Genomic DNA, 26526 nt, shown 5'->3' on the forward strand with positions numbered 1-26526 from the left:
GCGGAGGCTATGTTGATCCTCATGGTGGAGACCAGAGAAGAGACGGCCATGATGGTTCTCATGGCGGCGGCGGAGGCTATGTTGATCCTCATGGTGGAAGAGGCGGCTGTGATGATCCTCATGGTGGAAGAGGCGGCCATGATGAATCCCATGGTGGAAGAGGCGGCCATGATGAATCCCATGGTGGAAGAGGCGGCCATGATGAACCACATGGTGGAAGAGGCGGCTGTGATGATCCTCATGGTGGAAGAGGCGGCCATGATGAACCAGAGAGAAGAGGCCACCATGGTGATGGTGGTGGCAGAGAAGGCTGCCATGATAATGATCACCATGGGAAAAGACACAGCCCTGGTCGTCGTCATCGTCGTGGGAGTGGTGGTGGGAGCCCTAGACGCCACAGTGGTGGAAGTGGTAGCAGCGGTGACAGCTCTGGTGAGGACGATGGCCATGGAAAACATGGGCGCAAACACAAGAACAAGCACGGCAAGGGGCACGGGCCTGGGCATGGGCACGGCCACGGGCACGGTCATGGTCACGGGCACGGAAGATGGTAGAAAGGTGAAAACTGGCGACATTTGAATTTCATAAATGGCCGATCATTTGAGAATTTCTCTGTTTTCTCAATGTTTTGTTTGTTGATTTTCAGGCGGCGACCAGAGCGAACCCGACCTGCACCGAACCCTGGTGTTTGTGGTACTTTGCCTTGTACTCAAACTACCACCTTCGTCTCTCCAGCGTCGTCCTCCTCCGCCCCGAAGCAACAAGTTGAAAGTTGAAAATCAGCCAAACAAACTGTGCTGCAGAACAATGAAGTTAATCCTGTATTTCTGCACTTCAATAAAATGTTTTAAAGACAAACTCAATCATCTTTTTGCTTCTTTTTTATACTGAATCTAAATATCAAGACTGAAACACCACTGAACTCTGGGTATTACCCATGATCCTCTGCTTCCAGAACCACAAGAGCTGCGGCTGTGACAAATCCACCAAACTGTTAAGAATTCTTAAGATAAACTTAAGAATTCTGACTTCTAAGTCTTTTGACTCTTCAACTTGCTGGAGCTGGTTCAGACAGTTGAAGCTGTGACTCTCAGTCAGTGACTCTCAGTCAGTGACTCTCACAGGGGATCGAACCCACTCACCAGAGTTACACAGAACAAACGGCTCAGATTATTAGATTTAAGATGTTAAATCAAATCAAACGTGTTTTAATTGTGTCCTGCCTCCTTTCCACTGTGTTTTCATTGAGCTCAAGGGTGAAGGAAGTACTCATGCACTTTACTGAAGTAAAAATACACAAAAAGGTACTTAAGTAAAAGAAAAAGTACCACATTAACTGTTATTCTATATAATGTAAGTATGTGACCTGGTTCCCCCCTTGAATAAAAGTATGAATCCATTAAATAACTCATCTGCTGACAGTACAAATGATTTACAGCTTCATCATGTGATTTCCCTTTTGCAGAAACCACTTTACTCCTGTAGAATTGTCTTCTACTGCCACCATGTTGTCATTATGTGGTATTACAGGTTTCAGCTTCACACATATGAACCAGTGTTTGTTCTGGTTCCTTTAGAGATTTATACTGGAGCAGGGCAGCAGGTGGATTTGAACCAATGACACCTGTAGGAGGTTTGAGCGACTCCACCCACTGGGCAAGGCAGCAGTGTCGAGCAGGTTCAGCAAGACTGGAAACCAGACCTGTGCAGCTACTTCTGTTCGGACAGTTGAGAAGGAAGTGTTTCTTCTACCAAATTAAACCAAAAACTCAACAATGACGTTTCTAATTGAGATCGACTTCATCTGGACATGGACTGGACAAAGGGATTTTACTGGGAATCTTTGAATTCAGATTTTCTTTCCTGCAACTTGCTGAAGTGAAGCTGCACCATCAACATTCTTTCAATGTTTTGCCGCTCGTGTTTTGAGTGTGTCACAGCCCACATTGGAAATACCTGACAACTGTGGCTGAGTGGAAATGGGGACCTGGGCTGTACGTGGAGTCGGGACTCACAGAGGAGCTCTCTGCATGCTGCTGCTGCTCCTCTTGCTCTGCTGCTTCGGGGGGAAATGTGAGCTTCAGGAGTCTAAGCCACTGGAGCCGACCAACCTTCCCTCCGCCAAACCTTTCCCCGATGAGATCAATGAGCCTCAGGCCTTTCCCGAGGAGGAGAGGGCCTACCTCCCTGTGTTTACCATGGACTACCCTCGCATCCAGGTCCCCTTTGAGTTTACTCTGTGGATACTGCTGGCCTCCTTTGCCAAAATCGGTATGAACCACGATGAACCGCGGTGTTTGTGCACGATGTTATAGTCGAGCCTGAAGTCAAATCTTTTCATTGTGTCTCCGCAGGTTTCCACATTTACCACAAAATCACCATCTGGATCCCGGAGTCCTGCCTCCTGATCACCATCGGCCTCGTGGTCGGCGGCATCATGCACTCGGTCAAAGAGGAGCCCCCCGCCGTGCTCAACTCCAACGTCTTCTTCCTCTACATGCTGCCGCCCATCGTCCTCGACAACGGCTACTTCATGCCCACGAGGCCGTTCTTCGAGAACGTGGGCACGGTGCTGTGGTACGCCGTGGTGGGAACGCTGTGGAACAGTATCGGCATCGGGCTCTCTCTGTTCGCCATCTGCCAGTTTGAGGTGTTTGGAGTTCAAGATATCAACCTGCAGGTCGGTGAAGGTCGTAGGGCGGAGGGGCGGGGGGGGAGTATGAAAGGTCAAAGGTCATCTGTGCATAAGACAGTTTGCCTACCTGGATACACTATGAAGGGAATAACCTTTATTGATGTCACTCACTTTACTTCCCAGGAGAACTTGCTGTTTGCCTCCATCATCTCTGCCGTGGACCCTGTGGCTGCTCTGAACGTGTTCGAGGACATCGGCATCAACGAGCAGATCTACATCGTCATATTCGGCGAAGGACTCTTCAACGACGCCGTCACTGTGGTGAGAGCAGGAGACGTGTGACCTGGAAAACCTGACCTTTGATAATCGAGGCTCATTTCTAAGAGATTTGATTTATTTGTTTAGTTTGTCAAATTAGAATTTAGACTTTACAGAGAACATGTTTTCGTATTTGACTGAATTAGGACACACGTGTCTCTTTCACCTCATGTGGCCCCCGGCTGGTTTTACAAACAAGTTCCTTCTGCAAAACCTCCTCCGGCTCAGGTTTGAGCTTTTTGTGATGTGATGACTGAAGCGGCATGAAGGTGTTAGAAGCAATTTAAACTTTGATAACGTGTCACCACAGTAAACAGCAGCCGGGGTCCTGTGCATGTGTGACACGGTGTGTTTTCCCCTGCGTCTCGTCGGGCCAGTTCCTTGCTGTTGAATGGGAATGTCGAGTCATTACTTACCCGCCTTGGCTTCGGACGAGTTTCACCTGGGAGTTTCACTCATCACCTCCTGGCACTGGTAGTGTCAGACTGAGCCAAAAATAAGTTTGAACTCAGGTCTTGAATTGGACGAGATTCTTGAGTGTTTGAGTTTAATTTGTTCGACATTTGTGTAAAGTTGAACCTCAATGGAAACCATGTCTCCTGTCTCTCCCTCCCCTCAGGTTCTTTACAGCATGTTTTCCTTCCTGGCCGACCTGCCCGTCGCCGAACCAAGCGACGTGTTCCTGGGGGTGGCCCGTTTCTTCGTGGTGGGCGTCGGCGGCGTTCTCTTTGGCCTCCTGTTTGGATTTGTGGCGGCCTTCACCACCCGTTTCACCCACAACGTCCGTCAGATCGAGCCCCTCTTCGTCTTCATGTACAGCTACCTGGCGTACCTGGTGGCCGAGCTGTTCGCCATCTCCAGCGTGTTGGCGTGAGTGAAGCACAAACACTGATCCGAGTCAGACGAGTGATCTCCACTAACCTGCATATTACAGCTTTATTGAATTGGCCTCAGGGTTTGCAGACGTTGCAGCCACGAGAATAGTCAGATTCTCTAAATACCTCTAAGATATGATTTATTGCTTCCTTTCCCTTTCTGCTCCAGCTCAGAAAGATACAAGTCTTTACCCTCAAGACTCTTAAAACATGCTTGTGCAACTTGTACAAACTTGCTCCTCTGCATGAGATCATGAGTGTGATTCATGGTTGTTGCTCTTTGGCCTGACAGCAGAGATTTGTTTGACATGACAGCCGGTGAAAACAAAATTCAGGTCGTGGACACGTCTATTTTAATTATAAACAAACCTCCCTCACACACATGTTTTGTTTCCCGCGTGCAGCATCATCACATGTGCCATAACCATGAAGTACTACGTGGAGGAGAACGTGTCTCAGAGATCCTGCACCACCATCCGTCACGTGGTGAAGATGCTGGCCACCATCTCAGAAACCCTCATCTTCTTCTTCCTGGGTGTCGTTACCATAACGACCGAGCACGAGTGGAACTGGGCCTACATCCTGTTCACGCTGCTTTTCGCCTTCATCTGGCGAGGACTCGGTGAGAGACGCTGACACAAAGCTCTGTCCCCTCCTGTTGTAAACGCTGGACTCTAATCAGTCTCTCTCCTGCAGGGATTCTGGTGTTGACCCAGATCATCAACCCGTTCCGCACCATCCAGTTCACCTTCAAGGACCAGTTTGGACTGGCCTACGGAGGCCTGCGAGGGGCAATCTGCTTCGCCCTGGTCTACACTCTGCCCGAGAACGTCAACAGAAGGAACCTGTTCGTCACGGCTTCAATCGCCATCATTATTTTCACTGTTTTCATACAGGTGGGCCAGATATTCATTTAGTGTGAAGTGTGAATCCTTTTCTTATTTAAAATATTCATAACCAACTGTTTCACTGCAATTTCAACAAAGAATTTCCATTTTCATCGCTTCCTTGTTTCCAGGGAATCAGCATCCGTCCCATCGTGGAGTATTTAAACATCAGGAGAACCAACAAAGTCATGACCTCCATCAACGTAGAGATTCACACACGGGTAACGTCCTGCAGCACGTGTGCTTTCCCCTTCTTGTTATCTGTGTTGTGTTGTGACTGTTGTGTGCCTGTGTTGTGTGCAGACGATGGAGCACGTGGTTTGTGGTATCGAGGACCTGTGTGGACAGTGGAGTCACTATTACTGGAAGGACAAGTAGGAGGCTTTGTCATCTCACTGATAGAACTGTCCCTCGCCATCTTGTCTCCTCTAATGTGAACTGATGCGTCTCCTCCTCCTCAATGAGGATCAGTGTTAATAATCTTTGTGTCGTTGTTGTGCGTCAGGTTTAAGAAGTTCAACGATCGTGTTCTGAGGCGAATCCTGCTTCGAGACAACAGGGCCGAGTCCAGCATCGTGTCTCTGTATAAGAAGCTGGAGCTGCAGAACGCCATGGACATCCTGGACCCGCCCGTGTGGGACCTCAGTGCAGCGCCCTCTATTGTCTCTCTGCAGTAAGTTCAACAGGCCGCTCCGTTTTGGGCTGACTTGACTAGAAAGGACCGAGAGTGCAGTTTAACTAATTAGATTCAGATTCAACGATAACACAAAGAGACGCAATGAAACACAAAGACAGGAAGTAACACAGTGATTGATTAACACAACAGAAACTGTATCTGTCCACTAACAGCATCACAGCCACTAAACCTTTATGCCAAATCTAATTTGTCTCCCGCTGATGATGCAGATGGAAAACATCTCAATGATAATTTACGAAGCTTTATATTTCATTAGCGTCTCTCGTTCACTGTGCGTTGCTCTCGCCCTCCGGTCAGCGACGAGAAGATGGAGGCGTCTCGACCGAAGAGGAAGTTCCTGGCTGCTGACGTGAGCAAGATGCACGACATCCTGTCCAAGAACATGTACAAGATCCGACAGAAGGTAAAGTCATCGCCACAACTTCACAGAAACCGTTCACCAGTAAACATTCTACATCTGTTTGCTTTTGTAAAATATCATCTTCAGCTAGAAACTGTATGTTTGTGTGTGTAATGCTCTCTGTGTGTGTGTGTGTGTGTGTGTGTGTGTGTGTGTGTCTGTGTGTGTGTGTGTGTGTGTGTGTGTGTCTGTGTGTGTGTGTGTGGGCTCTTTGTAATTCCACCAAATATCTCTCAATGTATTCCAGACGATGGCGTACACCAACAAGTACAATCTGCCCGACGAGAGCCAGACCAGGGAGATTCTGATCCGCCGCCACGCCAGCATCCGACGAAGCCTTCGCGCTGAAAGTTTCCGTGAGAATGTGAGTTTTCTTCTGTTTCGTATTTGCAGACATGTTTGCTGTGCTTTGTTTTTCTCTGACCTCGACTCGTCCTCGTCTTCCAGCCGTCACAAAACCCCCCCCGGTCTCAGAAATACTTCTCCCTCCAACCCGGAGCAGATCTGGAGTCGTCCTTTCCCCTCAGAAGACGAAGTCACGGTGAGTTCACAGGAATTTGATTTGTTTTCCCAGATGAATGAATCACAGAGACAGTGGCTTCTTGATCTTCAAATATTATTTTAATATTCAAATCCTTGTGTTGTACCAGGTGGTAGTGAGCTGGACCGTCTCTCAGCTCGTTTCCAGTCGTCCAGAGCGTCGCCCCGCTCCTCCGCCCGCTCCCTGGCTGCCAGGAGATTGAACACAGTCAAGGAGGCAGGAAGTGCTGGGACGCGACCCCCTGCCCTTGCACCCAGGAGACGCAGCTCAGAGCGGGCAGAGGGAGATGAAGACCCACATCCAGGAGGAGCAGGCGTGGAAGCAGTGCGTCCTCCGCAGCGACCGCCAGGCTGGGTACCTGAGAACCAGGATTCAGGAGTAACTGAGGCAGGAAATCCTTTACTCAGACACTCGTCACCGGGGCCTCGAGGTTCAGGGAGGTCGTGATGATCCGAGGGAAGCAGGTTCCGTCAGAAATGTGGCTCTTTAGCTCTAATTCAACCGACAGGAAGTGAACATCCATCCTCTTCTAACTTCCAAAAAGTGTGAAATACTTTCCGTCACACTTTACTTCTTCTTAACTCAACCAAATAAAAACTGCAGTTCTCAGGTGCCACGTTCTGTTCCGTACACGTGTATGAAATATTTAAAAGTAGTTCGTTTTATTTTTTATAAATTGCAAAAGTATGAAAATAAATCTCAACAAACCTCAACTCTCTTGTCTTGTGGTGAAAAAGCCACAATTTTCTTCACTTTAGATCCAATGACACGACGACATTAATCCATAATCAACTGAGCTGCCAATCAAACCCACACAACAAGGTCACGTCCACGCAGAATCTGTTAATATACCAAATTTCCATTTATGCTTAAAAAACATATTCTTCTGGCTTTTACTGGTTATTTATATTCACCATAACTCTCCTGTCCAATTGAGCAGATGGCAGCAAGTGGCTGCAGCTAAGATTAGCAGCAAGTGGAGGTTGAGCCAATGAATGTTCAGTGAAAAACTTTTAATATTCTCCTTTTATAATGTTGATTAATTTAGGAAATAGTGGCCTTGTTGTATTTTCAGCTGTGGAATAATCTACATTTGGATTATTTGGATAATTCCTCTGTGATATTGAGTTAAATGTTATAATTTTAAACGTGTGTTTTTATTGAAATATATGTTTTAATTCAACATAAAATAAGTAGATATTCAGAAGCATAAAATTATAATATTCATCATTTCAATTAAACTATTTTCTTCGACTGCCTGTTAACCAATCAGGGGGAAGTACCCGTTGACCCCTGACCTCAGCGAGCATCATGGGAGACTTGTTGTTAGCTTTGTAGCAGCTAAAGCTAAAGAACCAGTAGTTTGTTACAAACAGGAACAGAACTCGTTGTTTTACCTTTAAACAATTAAAATAAGAATAAAACTGGAAACTGGGACTGAGGATGGAAGTTGTGAAACAGCAGAGGAGGAAGTTTCTCTCACATTAATAACCGGAAACAGGTTTTAAACAGTTAGCCTGAACAGTTAGCTTGAGTTTAGCATCCAGCTGCAGACACAGATGCTAATCACTGAAGTCCACCTGCACAGGTGAGTGTCAACGTTTCCTTTAAACGTCTCATGTGGAAGATTCTGTGAAGTTTAATGTTCCCTTTAAGTGAAGAACATTTACACTGTGACGTTTAAAAGCATCAAAAACCATTGTGTTGTGTTGTGTTGTCGTGGGTTAGCTTGAATGCTAATGTGTGGTTATAGAGCAGGGGCACAGTACTTTGTGTCCTAGAGGAAATAAACATGAAGATTAATGTGTGTGTTTAAATCACGGTATAAAGCTGCATTTACAGATTCCACATTTACAGTTCAAACTCAGCATTTCATTCATGCTGCAGCGGCTCCTGCTGTTTTCCTGTCCTGGTTATAGATGTGTTAATAAAACCTGATGCTCGCCGACATGGTGTAACACGACACGGCTGTATTCCACCGTCGAGAAGCAGGCCGAGGACCCACAGGTACAATTAAACCCGGGAGAGCGGAGCAGTAAACAATCTCCCCTGTTCACTTTAATGTCCAGTTTTACGAGTGCATCCGACTCGGAGACGGCCGTCCACAGCCAGGGTCGTCTTTCAGAGTCCACGTCTTTATATCTGAGGCACAGAGAGTCAAAGGAGCCGTAAAACGTCCGGCTGACATGTTCCTGTTCCTGAAAGAACAAGCGCAGTGTTAGAAGTCGCACTCAAACACGTTTTATAAGGACTATTTATTATTTAAACCCTGTTTCTTTGTGATTTTTTAATGTTTACATGAGTCAGAAAACTATTTTCTCTCAAAAGAAGCGAAGAACTTCATGCACGGAGTTTAAAAAACCTGTATTTGAAGACGCAAAACATCCTCAAAGAGACTTGGAAGTGTATGTATTAATAATCTATTATGATTTCATAGTAAATGGAAAATAACAAGGTGCAGGAGTAATTCTTCTTCATCTCATAACCAAGTGTAACGTTCTCCCCATTGAGGCTCATTACACCGTGTTTGTCTTCATTATTATTATGCTCTGATTAAAGACGTTCAGCTGAGAGCGGTGTTTACTGCAGAGCTCCAACACGCTGTGAAATCAACTGTGTTGGAAACGGATAAAAGAAATGAAATAACTAAATAATGGGAATATCGTTTATTAGTGGGAATTATAGATATGAAGATAAATGAAACAAGAAGAAAGAGACTTTACAGTTCATTTAAACACTTTCACACACACAGGTCCTTTATGATTTGTGGGTTCTACATGTGCTTTTCTATATATTTGTATTCATATTTATATATATATATATTATTTTTCTTGTTTTCTAGTTAGTTTATTTCAATAACTCACACTGTTTGTATTTCTTTGCTCTTGACGACCTTTGACATTTTCTCTGAAGTGAATAGAAATCAATAGAAACTCAGTTTATAATGTTAAAAGCTCCTCTCGCTCGATGACTGTGATTATGTTCTGGACAATAAATATGATTAATGGCCTGAAAAACAGCCGGGTCATGAAATATGCATCATGCTCTTACATTTTTAACGAGGACAAGAGTTCAGTGTAACGTACAAAGACAAGTCTGGGAAGACGGATGGAGATTTAACTGGTGGACACGTGTGGATGTGAGTCCACGTTCATAACTGATTCACATCCTGTCAGGAAGTGATTTACGATATTAACATCAGGACGTTTATTACACTAACAGACGTCGGACATCAGTTTTTACTCAACGACTGACGGCACCAAACTAAAATGATCGTAGGGAATCAATTCTTGAGGATATGAAGAAAATGTTTATTTCAAGTTGTCTATATCTGTTTGTATTTATATATTTTCTAATCTAAATTGTCCGTAGGTGTGAACGTTAGCGTGTCTGGACCCTGTGATTGGCTGGTGACCAGGATGTGCCCCGCCCCCTCGTCCAGCTGGCTCCTCCCACGACCCTCAAAATGATCAGTGGTACGTTTGATTGGCTGCTCGTGTTCACGTCCTGCAACTTAAGCTGAAATTTCACTGTATGTTAGTTGCATGTTCAACAATTAGAAGAAAGGAAATCAAATTCTTATTCCATGTATAATTAAAAGGTTTAAAATGATAATTAACATGCTCCTCATTGACTATTCTCTTACTTCAGTATGTTCTGGGTTTTGATCGTAAGCTACTGACTAAAGAAAACATATTTAAAATACATTGTTAAAGTAAAACCTGGTTAAAAACATGTATAAATCTTAGTATCTCCTGTTGCAGCCTGATTCTCGTCATGTCGTTGAAACAGCAGCAGGTTCACGACGGGTCAGAGTCTTTAGTGAAGCGTGAATCCATCAGTGTGAGTCCTTCAAACACAAAACAATACAATCCACACATGCTGTCAGAACAGCTTTCATGCCAACGCCAAACCTCCTGCCCTCAGATGCTTTGAATAGAAGCGTCAAAGAAACGCGCTCAATGTAAAAGCTCAACACCAAACGCCTTCTGATGAAGAAACGTCTTGGTTCGTGGGAGGATCTGGCAAACGTCCTGGTTTATGAACTGTCTGTCAGCCGCATGTGAAGCTGCACGTACAGGAGTCGCTACAGAGGGAGGACCAGGGGAGTTATTCAGTGTTCTGCTAGAGGAGGAAACAAAGGAGGGAGCAATTAAATAAATAGTGTGTTTAAATAACGAGGAGGAGGAGGAGGAGGAGGAGGAGGAGGGTTTCCAGTCTTCAGCTCTCAGCAGCTTCAGCTTCAGTCCGTTCAGAGCTGAGGAGGAAGAGGAGGAAGAGAGGGGGAGTCTCAGGAAACTTCACATCAGAGCTGCGGAGGAGGAGAGGGGGAGTCTCAGGAAACTTCACATCAGAGCTGCGGAGGAGGAGGAGGAGGAGGAGGAGGAGGAGGAGGAGGAGGAGGATTTTATTCGGACTCCCTGTGTTTCAGATAGGAGCATCGGTGAGAAGTGAGGAGCAGCGATGAATCAAACTGCATCTGTGTCCCATCAGATCCAGTGTCAGCCGATCAAGGACGACAAGGTAGGATCCATTTACTCTTTTCACTATCGTACTTATTCACGCTCAAAGTTTCGACCATACTTTGTTTTACCTTCCACACTTTCCCCCACGGTTCAGTTTACCTTTGAATTCACTAGTTTTAGAGGTTTTATTGATTCAAACGTCTTAACAAAGCAAGAAATGTGAGAGAAAAGGAAAAATACATCAACTCTCAGAATCCAGTTATTTGACAGAAGACGTTACTCAGTGTTTGCAGAGCTGGTGGATGTAAAGTGAGTTTCAATGCTCTGCCTCCACAGTAAAGGCTTCATGGGACATTGGGTCGTTACGCTGGCGTCTGTGACTCGATGTTGTGACGGCGATAACGCAACAACAACAACCTCACACTTATTTACCTCCTGTGGAGCAGAACCTGAGTAGAATTTGGTGCATACATTTTCATATTAATGAGGTTTTTAAAGAACAATACAGATACACTCTGGTGGTTTTTGTGTAACAGGGATGATCACATCAGCAACCTGTTGAAATCAGAGCAGGTCCACAGGACATGACATAAAGCTGCATATGGTTTAGTCGTAAAAGTTTGTAGTTGTTTGCTTGTTAAACTAATTTTATTCAGCACATGGAGACTAATTCAAATCCTTATTCGACAAAGTCCTTTTCCTTCATGTGTGTTAGCGGAGGATCGAAGTGAAGGTGTTGTTTTCTGCCACCTCCTCGTGTTTCATGGCTGATAATACGAGGCACAGACACGGTGACAGCAGCCCCGACATTAAAGAGCCTCATTATCGCTCGCACTTTATGCAAAGAGGCTCTCAGCTGTGAGCACGTTCCTCAGGCGTCGAGAGGAAGAGCAATAAGAGGAAGAGGAAGATGATAATCCTGCACAATCCCGTAGGAATACTCCTGCAGGAGGAAGCTTTGAGAAGAGGGACAACTTCACGACGTTTCCTCAGATACATGAGATCTGATGTTTTCTACAGTTCATCATCTCGTCCAAATTAACTTCAGAACCGTCAGAAAGGACCAGCAACAGAAAAAATGAGCTCTGATGCATTGTTGCTTTGCATCTGCATTATTTAGCCTGAGTGCTTTTAATTGTGTCATCAATCATCGCTCAGTAATCCAGCCTCATGTGCCACCGGGTTTTAGCTGCTTCATAAATAAAGCCACCGCCGCCTCTTAAGATGCAACGTGGAAATTCTGCTGATGCTCACGGGGAGATAAAGACCTTTTTTATGAGTTTAGATTTGAGCCTTGACCCTGAAACGGAGGAGATGCAGTGAAGGTTTAACCATATTTGAAGAAGCAGGGATTCAAACCCTGACTGAGAGCTTGAGGACACTTCAGGGACCAGGGAGGGACCCAGACCCGCCCCAGCACCCCGGAGAAACAACGCCTTGGATCGGGATATGAAAGCTTCCGTACAGGACGTGCTGGGCTTCCCTCTCACTCAGGACCCACGGGGATGAAGAAGACACTGAGGCACGTTCACTGGCTGCAAACCAGAGGTCCGACTGGATTCAGGGACGGGTCAGAGAACTCACGCTCCAATCAAAGCTGCTGTGGAGGCGGCGGAATCGAAACATATCTGTTTCCATAAGCAGAAATCCCACATATAACGTGATTCAGATTCACCCAGGGACATTAAATATGCATTTATGCACTGCGAACATATTTCTCTCACTGTCAAGGCCTTGTTTAATAAAACAGTGGTGTGTTGATGCTCAGAATTCAGCTCAGCTAAACACCACTTCTATGTGTCGGGTGTCTGTGTTGAACGTTTCCTGTATTTTGTTTTGCAGTATTTCTGAAGGTGTCTGGCTGGTTCTGTAAAGCAGCTGCTTCTAAACGCTGTGTGTGCGATGTTGGGCCTTTGTGGTGTTGTGCATTTCACTAAGTGACGCTTCTTTACTGCGGATTTTGTTTTCAAGAGCTTCGATCAAGTCCAGCCGGTTCCACAAATCCACTTATCTGCTGAGATGTTAGATGAGAAGACTGATGGTGGTTTTCTTATCTGTCTGCAGATGTAGGAGAGCTGTTCAAAAAGTTTCCTCTAAGTTACGATTTCTCCTGGTGGCAAGAATCCGTGTTTCAAGCTGTGAAATCGTGATAACACCATTCAAATTCTCTAATCACACTCAAAACCTCTTAATATTAACATTAGCCCTGTGTCGTCACTGCCATCTGTTGCCGTGGAGACGGACATGGAGTAAAAACGCTCATTAGCATGTGAGCGGAGGAGGAAGGTGACGAATCCTGTCCTGTCCTCATTACCACTGTCTTTACTGCGCTAAAGATAAACATGTCATTATCATGTCGACCTTTCAGCACTGATCAGCTTCAGTGGCTAATTTTAACATCCACTCACTCAATGACGCTGCTGCAGCTGAACAGCATCGTCGTGTACACATCCAACGCCGCGTCGCTGATAAAAAGCAGAACCTCGAGTCGCTGCTGCCTCCACAAGTTTAGATTTAAAGACACAATATTCTCTGTTCAGTTGCTCAGCCTACGCTGTGATCCTGTGAAAACCAGGCCGAGTGTGAGGAGGAGCGTCGCTGCCAAGTTTCTGACGACGCACGAGAACACGATCGTTTGAAACCGAGGCCGAGTGACAGACAACTGACGATTCCTGTGTCGCAGCCTGAATTTAACATTCACTGTCACTGCAGAAGCATCACAGTCACACTACTACTAATACTGCAACAGGTACTGCAACAGGTACTGCAACAGGTACTGCAACAGGTACTGCAACAGGTACTGCAACAGGTACTGCAACAGGTACTGCTGACACTCACCCACACCTCTTCATGTATTTATCACATCTTTAATGTCTCTTCAGTCTGTTTGTTTTACACCTTCTGTATCGGCACAAGGTGGAAATTATTCAGATTCATCTTTTATATCAACAATATTGTTATTGTCTGTTGTATCACATAATTTTAAATGTTGTATATATTCAGACTAGGGGACATTTATGGTAGAACAGCAGCAAAGAGGACAGCCGAATGGAAGCATCTTTAAAAAATGTATAAATAAGTGTACGTGCGATATAGATATTTTAATATCTAAGGAAATATAAAAATAGCAATAAAGAATATACGTTACAACAGGATAAATACTGTATAAGACACATGGGTATTGCTCAGTACATTGAAATTGCACCTGAGTGAATGAGTACGACTTTGATTTGTCAAACTCCTCAACACAGAGGAGCTGAATCGATCTGGTCTATAAATATATGCAAGTCTATTTTCTTGCCACTAGAGGGCAGCTTTACACAAGTAATTAAAAAAGCACTCCAATGCTTCTTTATACCATATTATATTTATACGTCTTATTTGATATATAACTCGCTTTATATCTATTCCAGGTTAGTATGAGTATCATCTGTGATCCCTGCAGCACGTGAACAGAAACGTAAAGAGGCAAATAGAAAATGAGCCCGTGAACCGTCCTGCAGCCAAGTTTTTAAATCACAGTATTTGTCATCATAGTGTCAGTGAGCTTCGCTACAGACGGGAATAGAAGCAGCAGATGTTGAGATAATTGCTGCTGCTGCTGCTGCTGCTGGTCAGTCGCCGCACAGAGCTGAATACAAACCACTGAGAGAGACGAGGGCCGAGCTATTTAAAGCTTTTCTCTTATTCAGTAATAAACTCTGGTCCACGGCTTCTCTCCAGGTAGAAACACGGGAGGTCAGATGGAGGAACGTGTGTAATAAGCTTTTTAAAAGCTTCAGTGCACCTCGAACTCATCAAAACGATGAGATTGATTCCCTTGTTTTACCTCCATCCACCATGAGTCTGTGAAAAAGACTGTATATTAGACCAGTTACAGTCCTTGAATGAAAGTTGAGGCCTAATGTTTCCTGTCCTAAGTTATTAACAGGTGATTAAACTGTAGATTTGTTTGTCCCAGATATATAAATGGATATTTTTCCTCTTTTTCCTTGAGGCGTCTTTGAAACTTTCGCCTCATTGTCCCTTTAACCCAGAAACCGAATCACTTCAGCTCATCGGGCCTCAGTGTCTCCACCAGACAAGTTCCCCCCGACACAGAATTAGATTATCAGCCTAACGATGCCGAGGGAAACTGGGCTGACTGTTTTCATTTATGAATGACACCATTTTGTAATGTAGTAAAATCAGAACAGAGGGGTTTTTTTGGTGCATGAGCGTGTCTGTTTACTCCGAAGAGAAAAGCCAGACGGACGCCAGTGGCAAAGAGACGGAGAGAAACCGCCGGAGAAGTCGTGTTTTTTCGGACATCGCCCAGTTTGGAGTTTGGAGTTTTGACCGGAGACGTCAACATGATTGACCCGGAGCTCAGGTTCATAGAGGTGAGGAGACAACGCGCTCTTATTTATACAAACCAGCGTCGGAGAATCAATATGTCTGGTGATCGATAATGGACTTAGACTCTATGTAGAGTTTGATATGAGGTTGTTTTGCGAAGAGGCGACAGACTCGTGGTTTATCACCTTCTTATCATAAAGTCCCAGGAGTGTCAGCTGCCTCCAGAGAGAGCGGCGGCCCTGAGAAACGGCCCCTCTGGGAGTCGCAGGGTGTCAGGACGGAGATTATTCCTGTAAGCGTGAGTGATGGAGGAGCCGCAGTGTGTTTTCTGTGAGATTTGAAAACAGGATGTCGGGGCAGGACTTGAATAGAAAACCAGAAAACGTGTAATTCAAGTCCCGTGAGTGGAGAAGTAAAGTAAACTGAAAACTAAACAAGAGCAACATGCTGTTTCTTTACATTAGTTCATCTGGTGTCAGAGGTTTCAATCCGTACAAATGTTCACTTGACTCTGTGAAAGTTTTGAATCTCACGAATCTGTATCTGAACATTAATTCTCTCTTCCCCCGTCTCTCTGGATTCCTGCTCGACTGAAGCTCAACCAGGGCGTCAGGTTGATAGATGGCGCCGCACACTTGGTCGGTCGCTAAACCTTGACCTACTTTCTTTTCTAGGTCAAGAAAGCAGATTCAGTTTTTCCTCCACAGCTCGGTTGGTTTTTTGTATCTCGGCTCCTGACGTTTGTTTTTAATATTTCAATTTAAATATTCGATGAGGTAATATTACTGAGGATATGAAGCTTTCCGTAGCAGAACAAATTCTCGTTGATCTAAGAAGCTTATGCTCTTAATTTATTCCCTCTTAAATCCCCGTGTATAGAATCAAATATCTGTGTATCATCACCATGGAGAAACGCTCTGCAGGTACATGTGACTTTCATATGCAGCAGCGTTAACCTCCCACCCACAGCTCTCTGTCTTTATTGGTAATTTTGCATTTCTATAAATGGATGTTTAAGCCTTGAGGAGATTTACAGCGTTGCCACGGTTCAGAGTTTAAAGGCGCCTTCTGCTGCAAAACACGCAGAGGTGTGAATTAATATTCCAGCGGGGAACGTATAACGGTTATTTACAGTTTGCTTCTTCCTTTATTTAACTCTATACTTCATTGAGAGGAAGGAAGAAAGATAAAAACGTGACAAGCAGCAGGTAAAGTTGGTTTATTTGCTGCTTTCTGCTTTGTTTTTTGAAATAATCTTAAATACACTAAATACAAATACTTAAAAATCCATGTTTGATTGAAGTAGCACTTGCACCAGCACATAATGAAACAACCATTCTTCTGATTGTTGTGTGTATCCCAGCGAGGACGAGAAGTGAAACACCTTTCCTCGGTATTTTGTGACTTTAACTCTTATCAGGACTCGACCTTCTGGGTCAGTTAACGCACTCAGGAGGCGTCCTTATCACTCCACTTTCCCTCCAAACCTCAGTGGTGCCCAACTCTGAGCCCTGTGGGTTTCCGTCCCGGCAGCGGGTTAATTACATTCACCTGGCGTCCCAGGCGTGAATCCCTCACTGATAAGATGGAAGGAGTGAAGCTCGGGAGGGTTGTGGAGATCAGGAGAGAGGAGGAATCTCAGGTTTTGGGCGTGTGACTCGTTAAAGACAGTGTTGTCCGCTTTGTGCACCGGGACACAAGCTGTTAAGTGTTTAGCTGAAACAATCTGGATGCTGCCGATTACAAAGTTTGGTCAAGTTGAAGTAGAATCCTCAGTGTTGTGGTCGATGCTTTGGACGACAGGAAGAAGGAGTGAAGACTTAAAACCACAGAATATTACACAAACAGGCCGATAACACAAGTAGCTTCTGTGCACTGTTCTAGACTGGAGCTGATAATGGATTTGCACACAAACGTAGCTGCACAAAGTAGCCTGTGGTCTGAACAGGCGAGTGGAGAAGGTTTCTGCCTCAGGGACATTAGTGAACTTCCCAAACATCAGCAGAGGTCAGTGAGGAACCAGATCGTTTCCACGTGGTCTCTGATTCCACCTGTTAAATATTTAATGCCTAAGAGAAAACAGTGGAGCTTTCAGGATCCTTTCTTCCCCTTTTTCCTCTTTCCACTTCAACCCCCTCGTTTCCTCCCCCTCCTCCACATCTTCCTCCTGCCTCTGCTCCTTCATCTGAGCTCCAACGCTGCTCGTTCAGTCTCCATCAAACGCATAATACTGCCCATGGTTTCTCGACTCTTGATGCTGAAATCCGAAGATCCTGACTCTAAAGATCTGAAGAGGCAGTTGGAGCTCTCACGTTTCGTTCGTCATCACATGGAAGTGAGAGGTTTTTCCAGCACTTGGTGTTAAAGTCTAGACACACACACGTACACGAGGAGACTCGGTCTGATTGTCTCTTAGCGTCCACTGCTCCATCTTCATCTGCGTGTGCTTTTATTTTTTCTCATCCCCTCCCTCCTCCTGTTATGACCATTATTTTCAGATGGGAGCGTGTGCACAGTGTGTGTGTGTGTGTGTGTGTGTGTGTGTGTGTGTGTGTGTGTGTCGGTGCGGTTTGCGTCCTCAGGGCTTTTCTCCGTGACACCTATCAGTTTGCATCCAGTCACTTGGCAGCGTGAAAGGCCGGCTGGTTTCTGATCCGCCCGATTGCCTCGCTCTGTTCTGCTCTGAAGGGATTTCAGACCAAGACGCGCGCTCAGCTATAATCCTATCATTTATTTTCCCGAGGAATATTCCAACGCTAGATATTACAGAAGGGCTCAAAGTCCCTGAAGTGATAGGGTGGGAATAGTGGAGTGACATCATCAGAGGTAAAAATACCACAGAGTGCTACACACAGTCGTACTGTAAATCCCTCTGGGGAATATTACACTGCTTCGCTCGTTCTAATTCACAAGAAAACTATGAAACCTGCAGCCTTTGGTTTTGTGTTTGTTCGACTCGAGGATCAGAGTGTTTCTCTTTCACTATGTCGAATAAATGTGAATATTGTAAAGTCATAATTACATTTTGGGGACACGTGCAAACTGCTGCAGCTTAATGAGATGATGTAATGCTCTTTGATTAAATTAAAGCATGTGTTGCGTAATCTGTCAGCAGAGCAGATTGCTAATTAAACCCCACGCGTGATTCTTAGTTAAGTTAAAACAAACTAATGACTGAGTTGCTTTAATTTCGTGCCACAGCTTTAATTAACTGAGTGTAGGACTGGATAAGACAGTGAACTTTAAAACTCAGACTGGGTCACACTCATAAAGTTTTTGTTACAACAAACTTGTGTAAGTCTGAGACACAAATAACACAACCGGGTTTAGAATCTGTTTTCTCCACGAGATGAGTGAAATACTTTAGATCAGCACCACGGACAGAGATACATCCACCGGGGTTGTGACAAATTCAGGACCCTGGACAGAGGCGAGTATAGATTTAGGTATAATAGATTAAATCGGTTTTACACAGAAACACACAGTTGTATCACATTTCTTATCAAAATAAAAGCCCATGACAAAAAATTAAATCCTGATTACCATGAAATTGATCATACTGTTCCTATTCCCATTAAAAACAGGTGTAACATTGGTACAAATGTTTTAACACACGTGTATAAACAGTAATTTAAGTTACTCAATAAACATTTTAATAATTTTCCAGTTAAATATGATGCCACACGTTCAAATTCAATGGTCCCAGTCTTTTCTAGAGACTCGCTGATGATTAATCTGTACGTAATAATATTATCTGTATAGAAATAATTGTAAATTGCAGCTTAATATATATCCATATGATTAAATAACAGTATATGGATATATGTCCTATTAGTCACCACCTTTGTGTGGTTGTTCTACAGAAGTAAAAGCCCAATAGAAGAGGTGTGTGGAGGGGGCTTTTATTTCGAAGGGGCTCACTGGGGATGTGTGCTTCCGCTGTTCCGGGCAGCTTGACGCTCCTGCCGCTGCTAAATTGAGTCGCCGACAGGTCTGGATGTTATTACCGGAGAGAGCCGCTGGATTCAGGCTGAGCATCGACACCGAGCTGCGGCCACAATGACGGCGTCCAAAGACCCGACCAAGAAGAAGCCCAAGGAGTCGCAGCAGGACGAGGTAGAGAGACAATCACCACACGTGTGTTACTGGACAGGAGACAGGAGACAGGAGACACGATGGAGGGACGAGGGGGACAAACTGTGGAGACTCCTGCCGCTGCTGCTCCTTCAATTACTGCAGGGTTTAATGAGAATAACGCGGAGACAGTGGAAGGAGCTCAGCGCAGGGACGTGTCCACAGGTCTGTCTCCATGTGGCAGCTCCTCGGGGTCCAATGTGTCTCTCATCAGGAGCTTCAGTTGTTTCACTGCAAATTACAGTTTGCATGAGACAGAATGAAATCAGACTGTGAGTGGTTTCAGCTGCGTGGGGGGGATTCACGTTTAAACTCTGAAGTTGTGATTGTGGGTTTTTTTCAGGGGACTGGATTTGTGTAATTGTTGAGTTTGTGTGTGTGCGTGTGTGTGTGTCCCATTGTGTGAGTTGACTCAGAGGATGAACAGAGACCAGCATCCTCAGCTCTAATGCACATAATCACAAATTCATTAACTCCAAATTAACTAATTCCAAAACACACGTGTGTTAGATTTGTCATGTGAGCAGAGAACGACTTCTCTGTGTTATAACAGATGAGAAGCGTGTTTTTAAAAATGAGGCTCGCTGCAGTTTCACGGGTTGTTTTGATGCTTCCATGAGATTCTCAGTTTCTCCTCCTGTAAATACAGAGTTTTATTTATTACGCTTTCTTTATTTATCGCGTTCTTCCTGTTGTGTTTTTACCCGAGAAGTCCAAAATGAAACGTACACCTATAAGGCTGCAACTATAAGAAGGATTGTCTCCTGGTTATTGTCTCCTGGTTATTCCTAAATCTGTAAAAGACTGTATCTGCATATTGTACATTACTAAAGAATTTAGACAAATTACAGTTTTATCTTTGTACTGCACATTTATAAAACAGCCTATTATCCTATCTAGTATTTCTATTTCTATCTTATTTATTCTAGATGGTGTTTCCAGTCTTTTATATTTGAAATAATTTATTAATGAAGCAGCTCTAGTTTTATTTTTTACAGCCTCTTGCAGAAGAAACAGTTTTTATCCGGACTCAGGTTCACATCTGCAGATTCGTCAGTGTTTTATAACACAAAGATCTAAATCCAACTTCCTGTGTCTCACTGAAAATCCAGTTTCTGTTTTATGTCCTAATCAAGTTCTGTGTGATGGGTTTGTTCAGGCTCAGTAAGAAGACTGTCGCTGTGTTATCACTGTAACTGCCCCTCCTACACACAGACACACACACACACACACACACACACACACACACACACACACACACAGCAGTGGGTGGGGCAGTCCTTGCACACCACTGGGCCATTGACTTCACCCCGAGTATTAGTTCAACATCTTGGAGCTAATTCTTTTCATGCTGTGTGTGTGTGTGTGTGTGTGTGTGTGTGTGTGTGTGTCACTGTGTGTGTGTGTGTGTGTGTCTGTGTGTGTCACTGTGTGTGTGTGTGTCACTGTGTGTGTGTGTGTGTGTGTGTGTGTGAGGCGAGCTTCAGTTCCCTGTCTGTCGCTCAGACTCGCTTCAGTGGAAAGTAAAGCGAAGCAAGTGACAAGTTGAAGTGTGTGTGTGTGTGTGTGTGTCACTGTGTGTGTGTGTGTGTCACTGTGTGTGTGTGTGTCACTGTGTGTGTGTGTGTGTGTGTAACTGTGTGTGTGTGTGTCCCTGCTTCATTAATTACACAGTTGTTCTGGGCACGTTTGTTCCTCTTATCTTCCGTTTCTGACACGTTCATTCATTTACAATGGTTTTAATCATAATAATCCTTTAGTCACACTCGCGTGTTCGATGCTGAGATACTGTCTTCCTCTGCAGCTGCTCTCAGATCTGCTCTGAACTCCAGACATGTCCCTCCTGGCGTCATGTTCCTCAGGTAACTTTCACCAACCGAGGCTGAAGCAGGAGACAAAAGATCAGTGGGGGGAGAAATGATGTAACCCAGAAGCTTCAGGAGCTCTGGGTCAGAGGAGTCAACACATTAAAAGTCTTTTCTGCCCCAGATTCTAAAAGAATTTTCTTTTCTTTCTGCGAGTCTGAAAAAATAGAATCAGACGCTTTTCATTTTGTGGAGCCCAAGTGTTACTTTAACTCTAATGGCTGTTGTTGGTGGATAATCCCGGCTCTGTCTAGACAGGATGAATCCAAGCTGCGTAAGAGTCTGTCTGCTCTCAAATGTCCAAGAGATTTGAAATTCAAAATGCGGTAAGAGGACGTTACCGCGGCGTCATTTCTGTTCGCTTCCGTGTTGACGGTTTGTTTTCGTGTCCGCAGGAGTTTGTGGACGTGAGCCCGCCGCAGAGGAACTGGAAGGGCATCGCCATCTCTCTGCTGGTCATCGTGGTCGTGTGCTCGCTCATCACCATGTCCGTGGTCGTCCTCACACCCGGTAATAACCTCCACTGCATAAAGGGGCTTTTTTAATCTGGAAATGAATATGAAAGAAGCCTCTTGACATTGATGGAGCATATCACTAAAAAACTGTATCTGGCCACTCGAAGCAGAAACAAGTTTCCTCTGCGCATATTTGAAACATAAAGATGCATTAGAATGAAATATTCTCAGCAGTTTCACATTTAGCCGTTTCATTATACTCTGTATATTATTAATGGCTCATATTTCATACATTTCTATTCCTACGTGTATATATACATTTATATTATATCGTTTAAAGCCGCTCGGTGTTGTATTTAAACATTTCTGACAGCTTTGCATAATGCAGAGAAATCTCTTGAATGAGAATAAGGCTTATTCTCCTGTGTGTGTGTGTGTGTGTGTAATATGTGGATTCATGAATAGATGAATATATGTAATCACTGCATCTCTCCGTCAGTGAGTCTTCGTCGTCGTTGTCCCCCCCCCCGCCTGTCGTTTGTCTTTCAGGCACCATTTTGATGAAGTGTTTGCTTTTCATTGTCTCTTTGCTTTGTCCTTTCGGTCTTCACAGATAAACCTGTGAAAATAAACTGGATTTCACAGTGTGTGTGTGTGTCTGTGTGTGTGTGTGTGTGTGTGTGTGTTTCTCCCCAGTGGAGGTTCCCGGCAGCAGTAGGTCCAGGCTGACGGTGGCGGACCTGTACAAGCCCGAGTTCAGCGTCCACGACCCCGAGGCCACGTGGATCAGCGGTAAGTTACACCAGGAACAGAAACACTCAGGGATACAAAGGGAGGAACAGCAGCAGTGGAAAAATCAAGAAATACGTTTTTTTCTTCCTTGTAAATTATTGAGTTTTACACTTGACATACACACTGACATGGAGGAGACGCTGTGCATCCACATACAGATGTCTGTGGTCAGGTTTCGACTGTTTGAGTGAGTCCATGTGAGAACAGAGGGTCCCCACCTGTAGTTTGAGATCTATCTGAGAACCACAGATCCACAGAACGGTCGGAATCCACCGGTCACGTTTGGTGTTTGGCTCTGAGCCTCCTGCGCCGCGCTGGGTGTCGGCAGTGAGGAGTGAGAGCTGTGGAGGAGAAGCTGGTGCAGCTCAGCAAGACGAGGACAGCGTGACATTGAGGGAAGTGCCATGATGATGTAACAGAGGAGAATGACACAGTGCGACTTTGAGAAGAAAGTAGGGAGGTGTTATTTGAATCCTCTACATTTGGAATACTTGGGGCAGAGGTTTTATTTTGAAAGGAGCTGCTGGTCAGGTGGATGTTTCCTGTTCGGCAGCGTGACACATTTGACCCTTGATTCTCTCGACCAATCGCGAGTCAGTCGTTTCTCCCCAGATTTAAATGAATCAGAGACATGAACGCTCATAACATCAGTTTACATTAGTTTTTAATCAGGAACAAAATCTCTCCCTGTGCTGTGATATTAAAGGAAACTAATTAAATATAGACGGATTCAACATCAGTCATTTTGTGCGTTTCCTCGTCGCGTTGATAAAATCATAATTGTTCTTTGTTTCATATTGTCTGTGAATTAGAAGCATGTGAACTCCAGATTAATAATGAAGATCGATAACCTTGTTCATGGAGCGAGTTCCAACGTGGCAGCAAATTAAATTCAGAAAATGATCATTAATGTGAGATTAAAATACATTAATTTAAATGAAATAACTAGATGATGAAAAGATTTTCAGGTTAATTGTCTCCGTCGTCGCGAACCTGAACATATGAGCTGAATAACAAATCTGTGGTTCAGACGCCGGAGATGGACTCGATCTTTCTATCAGCGCGGGCGAAACGGGCTCGGAGCCCTGTGGGAAGTGCGTTAACAGAAAATGAGAATCTGTCCACCTGAGGTTTCATTACAGACTCCAAACATTCGTCAGCGAGGAGAGGGAGGCGGTGATAATTCCGCATTTATTAAAACCATTTATTCAGAGAGATTACGGTCTCTGCAACGAGCCACCTGCCGAGATCCTGGTGGAAACTCTGATGAGGTAAAGAGGGCAAAGTGGTTCGTGGGATAACGTTTGATTTTCACTTTGTCCTTCGTACGGTTCCAAAAGAGGAATGACTTCATTTGACTTGTGACGGAGACTTAATCACATTAACAGCTGAGACACCGTAGAAGAAGAACTGCAGAGCTTCATCTTCCTGACAAACCTTTTACCAAACCACCCAAAAAACTCACTCTCATTTTTATTTAGCCTTATTTAATGCAGCCCGTATTCTTTTTCTTTGTGTGTGTGCATAAACCCGTGAGCTAATCAAAGCGCCCCCTGCTGATGTGCATATCCAAACACAGATGGCCTCACAGTGTCGTGTCTCTACTGACTCTGGGTCAAATCCTCCCACCAGGAAGAACCAGATCTAAGCGATAATATAATAATAATAACTGTTGGAAAATCCCTTTTCAACACATTTACGTTTGCAGCTCAGTCGGAGGCGTGGACAGACGCTTCACTCCGCTGCGTCACGCCATCCCAGTTGCCAGGCACCGATATCGTGAAAGGAGAGAAGTTTAAAATACGTTGACGCTGCAGTTGCTAAAAATGCTGTAGTTTGTGCACATCCCCAAGTGAATTGAACACGAGTAGCTCTGGTGAAGCCTGAAGGTGACATGACCACCTCCCCCGGGGGTCAGAGGTCGTCTCTTCAGCAGCTGCAGCTCCATGTAAACAGTGGTCGGCCATTAATTGCAGGGTTTTGTCAACGTGTCCTTGAGCAGGACACAGAATCTGCTCCCTGCCGCTCGTCAGTGGCATCTAAGTGACTGAGGTCTAAATGCAGCAGATCCACATCTGTGTCATGACGAGCGTCAGTTCCTCGCTGACCTTTCTCTCCCCCCCCCCCCCCCCCCCCCCCCCCCCGATCCTCTCTCCCGGCCCGACACCTCCTCCCGCCCCTGCGTTGCGTAAGGAGCACTCTGCCGGAGGTGTTGGTTCTCTGCTCGACGTGTGACTGAGCGCGTCTCCTCCACATCAAACCACATGTTCCCGCTCGCACTCGAGTCCGAATGTGGATAATCTGAGGATTTCAGTGTTTTTTTTATCTGCCTCCACGACAGATTGTCTCCATCCGGGGGAAGAAAGAAAGTAAATATCAGCTCCAGCTGTTTGACGACACGACAGCTGAGTTATTGCCCCGGTGGTTAAATCAGGAGAGAAGACAATGGAGACAGAACGTATGAGACGAGGGACGAGAGACACAAGGGCAGAAGCAGAGAGAGAGAGAGAGAGAGAGAGAGAGAGAGAGAGAGAGAGAGAGAGAGAGAGAGAGAGAGAGAGAGAGAGAGAGAGAGAGAGAGAGAGAGAGAGAGAGAGAGAGAGAGAGAGAGAGAGAGAGAGAGAGAGAGAGAGAGAGAGAGAGAGAGAGAGAGAGAGAGAGAGAGAGAGAGAGAGAGAGAGAGAGAGAGAGAGAGAGAGAGAGAGAGATGGTTTCCCACCGCCTGCTGCGTCCTGTCCTTCCACAGGGAGATAATACTAATGACTAGTCCCGTGGCCTGTGGCTTCTCATTATGGGCTCTGGTTTGGGATGCCTCCTAACACACACACACATACACACACACACACACACACACAGACACACACACACACACACACACACACACACATGCTTGTGAGGACCTTATTTCACTCCCTAAAATCTGGGAGATTTGATCTGATACGACTCCGACTCTGACTTTGTATCAGCTCCACCAGCTGCTGTTGACAATCAGCTCCATCTGAGGTGTTTTAAAGCTGCTATAATCGATATTTTACGTAAACATACATGATTATTTGTATATGAAACGAGTCAATTGAAGTTATGAATTAGAGGATTATCGGAAAAAAAACCTAAAAACTAAAGAAAACTTGCACAAAGACAGATTTGATCTCCAGAAGTCCAACGTTACATCCACTCTTATACTTTCTTTCAAATCTAAAACGACCTCTGTCCAGATGAGCCTTTCTAATTTGCCTCCTACGTGTACGACTCCTCCTTTTCATTCTGAAAGCAGCTTCAGAAAACCCTGCAGGCCGCAAAGCCGTGCACGTTGTTGTTGTTGTGTGTGTGTGTGTGTGTGTGGAAGCCGTCAGCTCGTGTTTGACAGCAGCTGAATTACATCATCTCAGACTGAGAAGGGAATTATTTATTTTTTTCTATCAGAACCACAATATTGAATTTTCCAGCCCAGCAGGGTCAGACGTCCCATTAGCTGTTTTGTTGAGATTGATGATAAAGTTGGGAAATTACCGCCTGACACGTTGTTGTGGTGTAAATCTAATGTCGGGCCGGGTGCGGTGAGAGCTGAGAGCCCGGCTCTGGATTTACTGCTGCGCCTCCTGCTTCCTGCACAGACCTTTACGATCCCGGAGAAACATACAGAGAATAGAGAGAAACCCAACGTCTCCCACAAGCAGCGACAGGAAGGAATCGAGGGATCGTTGTGTGTAATTCTTCTTTTATCATTTAAATCATCTTTTCCAGCTCTGCTCTGTTGACACCTGCAATTTGCTGCTTTTCATGTCGCGGCTTAAAAGAAACATCAGAAGCCGCTTCACAGGAAACAAATCACTCGGCCGACAACGAGGTGGCAAAGAAGTCCCGCCGACTGACTGAGTGACGTGTGCGCTTCTGTAAACATGTTGAGCAAGAACACAGATAAATACTGTATGTCTCCCCCCCCCTGCAGGCGTCAGTGTAAACGCTGCTCCATCAGTATTCCACACTGCGCTCGCTGCTTATTGATGATTTTCTTGCATCATCGTGGGCATTACGGACGCTACGCTGATTTGTGATGTTACCAAGGGAACCGTGTACGTACACACGGGACTGTAACTCGACAGTCCCGTGTGCTGTGGGGTCA

General features: G+C 45.0%; 3 protein-coding genes across 7 annotated transcripts in view; all 3 read left to right on the forward strand.

The window, feature by feature from the left end:
- LOC117774962 overlaps positions 1 to 860 on the forward strand; it is a 2033-nt gene extending 1173 nt beyond the window's left edge. For all 4 annotated transcript variants that reach the window (XM_034607754.1, XM_034607728.1, XM_034607738.1 and 1 more), the window contains 3 exons: positions 43 to 314; positions 408 to 558; positions 647 to 860. In XM_034607754.1, the coding sequence (XP_034463645.1) occupies positions 43 to 314; positions 408 to 558; positions 647 to 769 (546 nt within the window). In that variant the 3' untranslated portion in view covers positions 770 to 860. The remainder of the gene's footprint in view (positions 1 to 42; positions 315 to 407; positions 559 to 646) is intronic.
- LOC117774283 (sodium/hydrogen exchanger 2-like) overlaps positions 1 to 24781 on the forward strand; it is a 27540-nt gene extending 2759 nt beyond the window's left edge. The window contains exons 2-16 of the mRNA XM_034606582.1: positions 1578 to 2271; positions 2355 to 2680; positions 2819 to 2956; positions 3573 to 3823; positions 4233 to 4450; positions 4525 to 4724; positions 4847 to 4936; positions 5019 to 5089; positions 5221 to 5388; positions 5710 to 5815; positions 6060 to 6176; positions 6260 to 6353; positions 6463 to 6822; positions 19149 to 19156; positions 24770 to 24781. Coding sequence (XP_034462473.1) covers positions 1980 to 2271; positions 2355 to 2680; positions 2819 to 2956; positions 3573 to 3823; positions 4233 to 4450; positions 4525 to 4724; positions 4847 to 4936; positions 5019 to 5089; positions 5221 to 5388; positions 5710 to 5815; positions 6060 to 6176; positions 6260 to 6353; positions 6463 to 6800 — 2409 coding nt within the window. The 5' untranslated portion in view covers positions 1578 to 1979 and the 3' untranslated portion in view covers positions 6801 to 6822; positions 19149 to 19156; positions 24770 to 24781. The remainder of the gene's footprint in view (positions 1 to 1577; positions 2272 to 2354; positions 2681 to 2818; positions 2957 to 3572; positions 3824 to 4232; positions 4451 to 4524; positions 4725 to 4846; positions 4937 to 5018; positions 5090 to 5220; positions 5389 to 5709; positions 5816 to 6059; positions 6177 to 6259; positions 6354 to 6462; positions 6823 to 19148; positions 19157 to 24769) is intronic.
- Positions 10581 to 26526, forward strand: part of LOC117774325 (inactive dipeptidyl peptidase 10-like) — a 28869-nt gene continuing 12923 nt past the window's right edge. Inside the window, exons 1-4 of one of the 2 annotated variants that reach the window (XM_034606665.1) lie at positions 10581 to 10667; positions 10737 to 10877; positions 21552 to 21666; positions 22308 to 22403. In XM_034606665.1, coding sequence (XP_034462556.1) covers positions 10818 to 10877; positions 21552 to 21666; positions 22308 to 22403 — 271 coding nt within the window. In that variant the 5' untranslated portion in view covers positions 10581 to 10667; positions 10737 to 10817. Of the gene's footprint in view, positions 10668 to 10736; positions 10878 to 19148; positions 19274 to 21551; positions 21667 to 22307; positions 22404 to 26526 lie in introns of those variants that run through there. The other variant, XM_034606674.1, reaches the window with a different exon arrangement.

The sequence above is a fragment of the Hippoglossus hippoglossus genome, chromosome 2 (genome assembly GCF_009819705.1).
Source record: "Hippoglossus hippoglossus isolate fHipHip1 chromosome 2, fHipHip1.pri, whole genome shotgun sequence".
Classification (NCBI taxonomy): domain Eukaryota; kingdom Metazoa; phylum Chordata; class Actinopteri; order Pleuronectiformes; family Pleuronectidae; genus Hippoglossus; species Hippoglossus hippoglossus.